Raw genomic sequence first — 11,331 nt, forward strand, 5'->3', positions numbered from 1 at the left:
TAAGGGTGGAGCCATCGGAAAACGGAACTCAATTTGGGTCACAGCTCCTTCCTATAGTGATCATTTCCATACACTCCATGACCCATAGGAGAAAGCACCAGACCCTACTGGTCCCATGACAGGTGTGCTGATGGGAACCAGCATAAGGAAAGGGCCCTTTTTGGCCTACAGATTATCACCCTGACCTATATGATATAATAGAATAGTGAGGGGCTGTATCAAGTCATACATATAGTCTAACGCCCCCTAATGGTTCAGTTTTGGGGAGGTTTATATAAAAAAGTAAGCGATAGAGTGAGGTCTACCATGGCGGGTTTCAGTCCCATATGTATAGTCTTCTCCTCCCTTCTAGTCCTATTAGTATCACTCGTGGGGGCGGAGTTTACTGTGACAACCATCTAGCTATGGAGGAGAAATAAAGAACCATTTTTACGTCCCGATATCTCCCATACCCTAAACCCCAGCTGAATGAAATTTGTCAAGGTGGGAGATATGGGGTAGATATATAGGAAACCACATTTAGATTTTAAGATGGAGTTACCCTTTAAGACAAACTTTTGTCATAAGAAACAGAAATAAAACCAATTTTCCAAAAAATTTAATATTTTTTACAATCTCTTTCCATAAGAAACAAAAACATAAAATCTTCTTTCTTAAAAAATAAATTAAAAAATTTACAAGAAAACAATGGGCACAGTCTATAATGATGTAACAGCTGGAATAGGAGAAGGAAATACTCCGAGGTTTTCACTAAAATAAAATAGTGAGGCATGAAAATTGACAAAATGTGATATAAAATTAACCGTAAAATGGGTTGTCCGGGATTTGGAAAACATGGTGCTTTCTTGGAGAAACAGTGCCACAGTTGTCTTCAGGATGTGTGTGGTATTGCAGCTCGACTAGTGTCACTTTATTTAAGCAGAGGTGCAATACCAGGCACAACCCCAGGACAGGTGTGGCGCTGTTGCTAGAAAAAAAGCAAAGTTTTTGGAATCCTGGACAACTCTGGTTGAATATGAAACCTCACACCATAGTCACCAGTTTCCATGAATATCCTGCAATCTGTTTTATTACAATACTGACATGTAAGTGTAGTCGTAACTTGATATCGGATTATATATAATGCCCCCAATAGTCATACGTCCTATGTCATCTTATTGTGGGGTCCCAGAAAAGTTGTGCATCCACCTATAGGGCATATGGATGTCAAAAAGTGGGGTCTTAGGGGTTGCTGGTGTGAAAAGCCACTTTCAAGAATGATTCCTGCTCTGGAGGACTAGAAGCGACCATATACTGGTGCCACTGTGGGCGCTGCACCAACGCTCTATGGTATTACACCAAATGGGACAATATGAAGGGTCATCCGACACTATATACTTTGCATAGGCCATCACTGTACGATTGGTGGGTCTTCTGCTCCACAGAATCCCATTGATCTTCAGATTTAAGCGACTGATACCGAGTTGTAATACCAGACTTAACCTATGGACCAGGGTGGGCGCTATTCTTAAAAGAAAAATTTCTTTTCGGACTTATTTGCCCCTATAAGTTTTGTGGCACTGCCTGAACATGCAAACAGATGCTAAAGGCAATAAAATATAATGAAAATCACGTACGAAACATTAGTGCAAATCGTAAAATTGGCGAAGACTAGATCAGTAACCAAACAGATTCCAAACCAAGGCTATAAAGTAAAGGCAAGCACTGGATAACTGGTAGATGAGAGAGGCATCACAGGTTTTTGGCAATATATGACCCCCCCAATGTATAACATGCCGGCACCCCATAAACTAATGCAATCCACGGCCATATATAAAAGTGACTGCTATAACGTATATGGGCCACACCGCTACCTGTAGTGGAAGGGTTAACTATACTGTATATTCACCCGCTATAGGTGTAGGGTAAGCAATTGCATATTAGAGGTCATGTATACAAGTCAAGGCACCGTGGCGACCTATAGGCCCTGACCGAAAACAATCCTGAGACAGCTTATTGACAATGGACCTGTCAGGTGTACATAATGGAAGCGGCCATGTTGTAGGCCTGGGCCAGTCTATAGGCTATCCCTACATCAAAATCCTGCTCATATATCAGTCCTATGGGGTATTTGTTCCCGCTGTGACTGGTATTGCTTTATTCTCTTAATTTGGGCTGAACTGCAATACCAGACGCAGCCTATGAACATAAGTGGCGCTGTTTCTAATAAAAACATATATTTCGCTTGTACTGATTTCAAGCTATTTTGTGTTTTCTTCTTCGGCCATGTCCAAAGCTAAACTCAGAATTTTGCCGCCTTCTTCTAACCAGTGAGGGAACATAAGGCCTTATAGATCAAAACTTCATAGCGATAAGAACGTCTTTTTTGCCCATAGAAACCAATCCGAGGTCAGTGTCGATGTCCCAGATTCGTTTTGGGTCGAACAAGTTTAGTACGAACTGGAAGTGAACTTATACTCTCTTCAGACCCCGGTGTATAACAGGTGGAGGCCTACTCACCTTTCTTCACCTCTTTGGGGCCTCTGGTGCTCTCTTGGTGACATCACGCATCTGGGGTCACTGCTGATGTCTGCCATTGGTCTCAGTCGTGACCCAGGCGCATGACGTCACCAGGAGAGCCGGAAGTTAAAAACGAGGTGAGGGAAGGAGGGTCTCCCCATATACTACTCTTTCGATTCGTATTAAACTTGTTCAACCCAATCGAATCGGTGATCTGAGCCGCCTGAACCAGGAACAAATCTTGGGAGGTTCGTGCACCTCTAGTCGGGACCATTTTTTACCACAATGAATGTTGAGGTGACCATTATAGTCCATCAGACAAGTCCCCAATTGTCCACTCTCTTTAAAAAACAGAACATTTTGGGATATTTGGGTGGAACTCTGCTCGTTCCAAATCGGTTCACCCATCTAGGCCCAACAGTCCGACCTGTGATAAAGTAGAGCATGCTCACAAGCACCACGTGGCTAATAAGCTTGGCCGTCTTTGACCTTCGTGGCCAACCTTCCTACCAACATGTACAATGATGGCCGCCATTGTGTGTCGCTGACAGTGATCGATGTTCACAGTAACGATCCTGGATTTTGTGGAATTTTACAGTAACTTGGAGGGGAAGAAGGTTAAAAGCACCATCAAGAATTCCTGATCATATGACCTGCACCGGTTTCCTAAATGTTCCTCTCCGTTGAACCCAACACACCAAATTATCAGGGACCCGACCAGGTCACCAGCCTACGATCCATCCAAGCGTCGTGCCGGACTCGTCGTATTGGTTGGAAAAGAAAAATGGAAGTCCCTCTAGTGTTGACAATTCAAAATGGCTGCCCATGCAAAGTACAGAAGACATTCTATAAAATGGCGGTCTTATTATCATGACCAATGTGAATCACTGGACACAGATAATAAAGGATGAACAGCGAGAGAGACACTTTGCCACCAGACAAGCTACATGGACACCATTCCCAAGGACACCTATATTTTTAGACCTTCAGTTTGTCGTTGTGCCATGTTTGACCTAACTTTCCATGTTTTCACTTTTTTTGCCCATGTAGCCATCATTCATTTACCAGAAAACAGAAGGAACATGAAGCTGTGGTGGCCAGTCTTTTACCATTAAAGGGGTTGTCAAGGGTCAAGAAAAACATGGCTGCCTCCTTCTAGAAGCATCCTTCAGATACTAAGAACTACCACAGCTCTACTGTCCTGTCATGACACCATGGGTCAAGGACACTAGAGCCATAGTAGTCCTGAAGTTCCCAATTCGGAGGAGCCGCGATCGACCCCGGAAATATGACTAACGCATGGACCATATTTTTCAACCTGAAAGGGCCCTTACTATTGACCACTGCAACGATTGGGTGGTGCCCGGTCTACAACCCTCCCCGAACACGTTGCACGATTCCTATACGGTGCCAACACTATACGGCGTGATTGATTTCCCAGAAGTCACAGTTGCGGTGAATGAAGACGGCGATATACAGGTTGTTATTTAGCACCGTACAAGAATCGGGAAAGCAAAATCATCCTCACGTCCCGTGTGAGCGAGGGAACATTAAAAGCAAATATACAATTCTGTCCTTAGCCGCTTCTCGGTCGGGACGTTCGGCAAAAGCTGTCGCCCGACGTTGCACTAAAGAGGTAAATAAATACGGTCTCTTCTGCATATAGAAAATATAAAATCTGGTGAGGTGGGGGATGGCGGCCTGCTCGCTATCTGCTCTCTGACGTCCTTCGTTGCAGGGAGTGGGCACAGGAGGAACAGCATGCTTGTTTGTAATAGGCGTAGACGCAGAGTCGGGCTTGTACCACCACGGCGCAGTTGTGATACCGATCACGGCAGTTGTCATCTAGATCAGAAGGAAAAATATTACACAAAAATCCAAAAATGATATGGACAGTCACATGCTACACATACATGTAGGTTATAGGCGTGGAGATTTTTGTATTATAATAGTTGTTTGTACATGTTACCCCCAAAAATTGCATTTGGAACCCCATGAAGCATACGGACAGGGTTGTCCTCATAACAAGAGTGTTGGGAGAATTCAATATTGCAGAATTATGAATGCAGCTCTGGAGTAATTCAGGAGGTGTCTGAGGAATGCAATACATTTTCTTCTACTGAACCTAACATAGATGTTTCTGAAAACTTAGTAGGGTTTTTCTGGGTGGACAATCCTTACAAAACTGAGTAACTCATATCTGCTCCATGAGACTATGTCCCAACTGTTAGGGTAAGTTCAGACGGAGTATTTTGAGGCGGATACGGCCTCAAAAACCTGACCAAAAAGACGGCTCCTATTGAAATCAATGGGAGCCGGTCAGTTCTTTTTTCCGCGGGCCCGGTTTGTTCCGGCTCCTGGAAAAAGTAACGAGATACTCATTCTTTAGGCCATTTCGCCTCGCGATTTGGCCTGAAGACACTCCGTCCTCCCGACTAGACCCATTCATTGGGCCTAATCCGGAGCAGAGCGTGCGACTGGATGCCGGTACCGGTTTTTGGTCTGGTTCTGGACCAAAAAACCCCGTCTGAACTTACCCTTAGGGTGTTTTCCTCCAATACAGAAGGTCATACAATTTGCTATTTAGAATAGTGGTATATTTTATGTGACAGAAGAACCTTTAGGGCCTCCTCAGGTTTTTAGACCTGGTTGTGACTACTACCTTTGCTATGCCCCTTGGTGAGTCTATGGCTCGACTGTTTGGGTGTCTTCCTCCAATACAGAAGGTCATGCAATTTGCTATTTAGAATAAGTGGTATATTTTATGTGGTAGAGAGACCTTTTGGGTCCCTCAGGTTCCTAGACCTGGTTCTGGCTTCTTCAACCCTCTCTGTAATGCCTCTTGTTGAGTCTGTGGCTCAACTGTTTGGGTGTCTGTCTCGACCCAGAACAGTCCTATTGAGAAATTGAATGTTTTTTCGGGGCAACAATTACTCTATTTGGTAGAATGCTTTTTGGCATCAGGCCTAGGTGCATCTGCTACTTGTTCTTCCCCTATATCTATGCCCTCCGCAAGTGGACTCTGGAGCACTCCTGAAAGTGGTCAAAAGATATTATGGAAAGGATTATGGAAAGGAAGGAAAGTTACAGATCCGTGCCCTCAAATTGGAATGTCTAAGAAGAATTTCCAACAGAATAAAGTCCATCCTAGATGGGTTTCCAGGAGTTCAACAAGTACTGCTCCCCTATCTTTGGGCATTCAGTAGAAATCCAATTAGGGAAAACTTGGGAAAGCCAAATATTTTTGGAAATTTCTATTTCTACAAGAGATGAGTTTGCTGATGCTCCTCGACCTGCACTCTTCTCATGATGTTACCAGGTCCATGTGTGTAGGATGTAGGGGCAGGTGACAAGGAAGATCAGTACCATATAGTTTAGTCTACAATACACGTCAAACCAGGACACACATGCCACTAAGCTCTGCAACTACATCTAATGTCTAGAATGATTAGGATTAATTCGAGAAGCCATACTGATCAATCCACTACCATTGACTTTTTGACACTGCAAAGCATTGACTCTTGTTTATTAACCTCCGAGCTGCTGAAGAGGTCTGCAGTGTAAAGCCAGGTCAAGGTTGGATGGATTCCTCTTTCTCCTCACCTAGTACAGAGGAACAAGGTTGCGGATTACAGGCTTTCTTCTCATCCGGCTTGGAATCCAGGTCACACTGTTGACTGTAAGTCTTGTCGGCGGTCAGGCACCGGACCTCTCTTACTTGCACGCCACCTTCACAGGATTGTGAACACTGGGGGAACGGAGAAAGAACATTATATATGAGGTCCGTGGTCAAAAAAAGACTTTAGACTATGAAGGTGTTGGTGGACAATACTCACAGTGCTCCAAGGCGTTGTGAACCAGCGTGACCCACAGCGGCCAGTACTGCACGATTGTATGCCTGGTGGCTTTTCAAGATGGGCGCACTCGGATGCATCAGTCACGTTAAAGTCTGAGCCTGTTTTGCTGATGCAGATCACATCACGTCTCTGTGAACCTTCATCGCAATCTGCAGAGCACTGTAGAAGAGGAGGAGGAGTAAGAGGCCCAAAATACGTGATATTGCCCTAATAAACTGATGTCGGGCTACATACCTCAGACCAAGGTCCGGTGTACCACTTGACTGTCCGTTCACATGGCCCACTGTTGCACACTCGCATATCAGAAGGTTTATTGCCCGGGCAGCCATCTTGAGAGTCATCCATTGGAGAACTAGAAAGACAGAAGACCGAACGGCGCTGGATCCCAGGTCCACATTCTGAAGAACACTGAAAATCAGGATACAATGAATTATTACATGCAAGATATATTAAAGGGGTGGTCCAAAATTAGAAAAACAGATGTCTTATCCATAGGTTGTGTCTGTATTGTAGGCCATCCCCATTCAAGCGAAGGCTGCAATACAAGACATAACATTGGGCGAGAGTGGTGCAGATTTTTTCTGGTTCCGGATACATAATCTGTAATTGGGCCTCCTCTTACCATGTACAGTTATTGAACTGGTGTTCTCTTATATGGGAGAATGGTCTTTGGAGTTCCCCAGTCACCGGCTGCAACCACCACATACATATCGATATACCCCCTATTATATGCTGTCTTACGTTTTCCATAAACGTGTTGCGTGGATATCTTCACAGGCAAATAACATGGCCATAATAGGTTGCAAGGAATATATACATTATACAATAACACTGCCTTGAGCAAGTCTCGGATAGTGTTCAGAGCAGACTTACCGTGGAGCTCCACTCATTATGGAACCAGCTTCGAACACAAGGTCCCATATCGCAGACCTCGTTGGTCCTAGGTCGGAGGCGATTGCTGCATTCTACTTCACCGACAACATCCCCTTGGTTACTGACACATCGGACATATCGGGTCCTTTGGCCAAGGCCACACATGACCGAACACTGTAGACAGAAATTCTTAACAATTAGATCATATGAAGACCATACATGGTAGACAAAACCCACCAGTTTTCTATCCATTATAAATGATGTCGGTACATTCTAGGATCTATAGAAGGCTTCATTCTTTACCGTACTCCAGTTACTTTGGATCTCCCAGTGGCTACAGATACGAAGTTGACACGTCTGGGTGACATTCGGTTTCACCAATTGGCTGCACCTCTGTGGATGAACCATAGTGGTCCGGTTGGCATACATTTGCCGGCACAGGACTTGCCGATGCTGTATTCCACTGCCACAGGTCCTACTGCAGACCGACCAGTTACCAACGTCCCAGCTGAGGAGAAGTGAAGGGCATGACATTACATCCTCGGAAGTCAACAAAGACTCATCACATCTAATGGACTTGTAAGACATCAGAATAAAAATTCCAAGAAAGTTTTTGCCTACAGTACTCATTGCTAGAGTACTAACCAATCTGTTCTTGGATAAAAAAAACTATGTAGAAAAGATCCCAAATTTTAATAAAGCTCACTTTCAAGAACTCTGTTGGCTACTGGGATACATTGCATTTTCCATCGTGACTCAGATAGTTCAACAGGGCCAAATCAGTGTTTCGACCAAGGCTGTCTGGCACGTAGAACTCTTCCTTGGAAGATAATCTTGGATGACTTTTAAGAATATTGAAGTTGAGTGAATATGACTGTAAAATGTATCTTAAGAAACTGATCTAGATCTCCTTAGCTTTAACGGTCGGAAAACTGGGATCTGACCAAACCTCAAACCATTCCTGATCCACATAGCCAAACCATACTTATTTCTGATAGACCATTTCCATGCCCCTTTTGGCCCATTTACACAAAAATTGATGCTGTTGGCAGATATTTTACATGTTAAAAATATGGACTCTGTTCAGTTTAGGTCACTCCATGAATTAAGACGTTCTTAAAGAAGGCTGAAATAAAGTAGAAGTGTCTGGGAATTATGTTTGATGCTGATACAAAAATTACCCTTCAAGGGATTCTACCATTAAAATGAATTTTTTTGGTGATCACACGTCGGAATAGCCTTTAGAAAGGCTATTCGTCTCTTACATTTAGACGTGATCTCCGCTGCGCCGTTCCATAGAAATACTGGTTTTTACCGGTATGCAAATTAGTTCTCTTGCAGCGATGGGGACGGGCCCCAGTGCTGAAAATGCGATGGGGGCGTCCCCACTACTGCTCGAAAGCACGCTCCAGCGACACCTCTATCTTCAGCTGGATTCTCCCCTTCTTTCGTCGTCTTCTTTTGCGTCACCTCCGACGCCTGCGCAGTTGGCTCTGCCATTGAGACACCAGCAGAACCGAGTGCGCATGCCGGCGGACATTTTTGTGAGGCTGCTCCTGTATTGAACTACAAGAGGAAGAGCGGCCTCCCAAAATTGGCCGCCGGCCGGCATGCGCACTCGGCTCTGCTGGTGTCTCACTGGCAGAGCCAACTGCGCAGGCGTCAGAGGTGACGCACAGGAAGACGACGAAGGGGAGGATCCAGCCGAAGATAGAGGCGTCACTGGAGCGTGTTTTCGAGCAGCAGTGGGGACGCCCCTGTCGCATTTTCAGCACTGGGGCCCGCCCCCATCGCTGCGAGAGAACTAATTAGCATACCGGTAAAAAACAGGATTTCTAAGGAACGGCGAAGCGGAGACCACGTCTAAAGGTAAGAGACGAATCGCCTTTCTAAAGGCTATTCTGACGTGTGATCGCCAAAAAAAATTCATTTCAATGATAGAATCCCTTTCAGTACCACCACAGGTAAGATGACCATGTAAGCCAACTGTAGGAAGCCACCACCATAGGTCAATGTTCGACCCATTGCAGAGCTTGAACCATTATCAGCCAAACAAGACACCCCATCTGTAGACGGTATTGATTCTGAGTTTTTGCTCCTCAGTGCTAGAGAGATGTTTTTCTTTCTTCCGGATAAATTGCCGGTAAGAGCCTATTTGTGGTCCATGTGTTGTCCATGTGTACATTGGAGAGCATATGGATAGCACACAGACCCATGATAGTACATACAGATTGCAAACAACCGTTTCTATGATCTACTTTATTCCATGTTGTGGACTAGACTAGGAGACCATTGGAGACAGCTGTCTCCGTTGACGTTCCAGTCTGTCTTGTCTATGGGTGTATGGACCCGACACGTGTAAAAAAAAAAAAAAAAAAATATCTGTTGCTGATACAAATGAGACTTTTTTTTTTTTTACATATATATAATCATCTAAACAAATCCTAAGATTGCCTACACCAGCTGTAAGGAGAATTAGCATTTTCCAAGATCTCGTGTCATTGATGGGCTGTCCATGATATGCTGAGACCCTCATGGAGGAGATGTTCTTTGGAGCTGCTCTCCAAGTCTAGGGTCATTCTTTATATTTAAGTGATTGGGCCGATGCTTATCCAGGGACCACTGTGTAAAGGAGGAGTCTGAAAACACAGTGCTATACAAGCTCCATTGGGCCTACAAATTTAGGATTAGCAGGGCCCCCAGATTGGACATGACAAAAACTTGAGTTATTCCTGACAGTGCTGGGTCTATATCTTGCTGACAGTGAATAATAGACATTTTTGGATTCTATTTATAACATGTTGAGCTTACAATGCAGGGCAGGGCTGGGTATTACAGGCTTCTTCCAGTGGGATCGGCTTTGTCGAGGCATCACACTCCTCCTCATTGACCTCATCCAAGGAACTTCTGGACACACACTGGTATATGGGGTACCAGAATCCTAAGAAAAGGAGATGATTGTTTTATTGTGGTACCTCAGGAAACCCCAAAATAATGGAAAAACGTAGCTCATATTATAGTACAATATTGCACTTCATTGGAAACATTCTAAAAATCAAAAACAGTGGGGCCTACACTATACTATACTCCGACCATTCAAGTGCGGGGAGGAAAAGCAAGCAAGGCCAAATGTATCTTGGCACTTAGGAGCCTTAGCTCTGGAAGGTATACCATAAAAGTGGTGAGGGTCCCAGGAAAGGTCCGCAATGGTGCCCAATAGCTGTAAATACCACTCACCTTTCCCACACGTAACGGAGCATGGGGTGTTTCCAACACGTCTCCAGAAGAACTCGGGTTGCTCAGGCCAATAGTGAACCGGTGGTGCCGATATTGGAGGAACTCGAATGTTGCGCTGCAAAGTGCCAGCCGGCCGAGGTGGAGGTGGTGGTGGTCTTGCTGGTTGTGGTGGGACCCAGTTGCGTTCATCCACAGGGTGATTTCGCACGTTGGTCTGCGGCAGAGAGTCACTGGATGGCATTGATCTCACAGGTCCTACACAGAGAATATATAGTCAAAATATAAAAACTGGGTGCCACACACTATGGCTGCCATCACGGGTTACCCAATTTTCTCCTGAACAATAATCTGTTGTGCAATGATACATCCCCCAATCCCATTATGAAGTTATTTTGATTTTATCTATAGCAGACTCGACACCCTGCCAACTCATTGTGTAAGGAATTCAATCCTGAAGGGTACAACATATAACCCACGCCTCTAAATGGGGCTCGTACCGTATTCCTGCTGAGGGACGTGGGAGACGTGACTGGGGGTATCAGAGCCGGCTGGTGCGGAGATGAAATACTGGAAAGAGACGCCAGGATTGTCCTGCTGAAATATCATCTGTAAGGGCGGAGAAAAACACATCAGCCAAAATGACGAAATTTTTGATCAACATAGACACAAGGCCATACAATATGGGCCAAAGAACAAGGGTCTGTACGAACATTCACCACTGGTCGGCTGTCACCATGTAGGCGAGCGTCGTGCCATACGATTGCAGATAATATGCCAGTGTAGAGAAATCCTACTAGTCAAGTTATCTACAACATGGATCCTAAAGAAAGACTTCCCAAAAGGGGTTGTCCAGGATAACCCGGTT

At 44.7% G+C, this 11,331-nt stretch overlaps 1 protein-coding gene across 1 annotated transcript; it reads right to left on the bottom strand.

The window, feature by feature from the left end:
- Positions 1-623: 623 nt before the first annotated feature.
- ADAMTSL4 (ADAMTS like 4) lies at positions 624-11,085 on the bottom strand. The gene is made up of 9 exons (XM_075283113.1): positions 10,964-11,085; positions 10,467-10,721; positions 10,041-10,170; positions 7,533-7,737; positions 7,230-7,403; positions 6,591-6,764; positions 6,336-6,515; positions 6,103-6,247; positions 624-4,344 (listed from the first exon to the last, which is right to left on the bottom strand). Exons 1-9 carry the CDS (start codon positions 11,070-11,072, stop codon positions 4,208-4,210), a joined length of 1,509 nt encoding a protein of 502 aa, XP_075139214.1. The 5' UTR covers positions 11,073-11,085; the 3' UTR covers positions 624-4,207.
- Between the last annotated feature and the right edge of the window lie 246 nt (positions 11,086-11,331).

This window comes from Leptodactylus fuscus, chromosome 7 (genome assembly GCF_031893055.1).
Source record: "Leptodactylus fuscus isolate aLepFus1 chromosome 7, aLepFus1.hap2, whole genome shotgun sequence".
NCBI classification, from domain to species: domain Eukaryota; kingdom Metazoa; phylum Chordata; class Amphibia; order Anura; family Leptodactylidae; genus Leptodactylus; species Leptodactylus fuscus.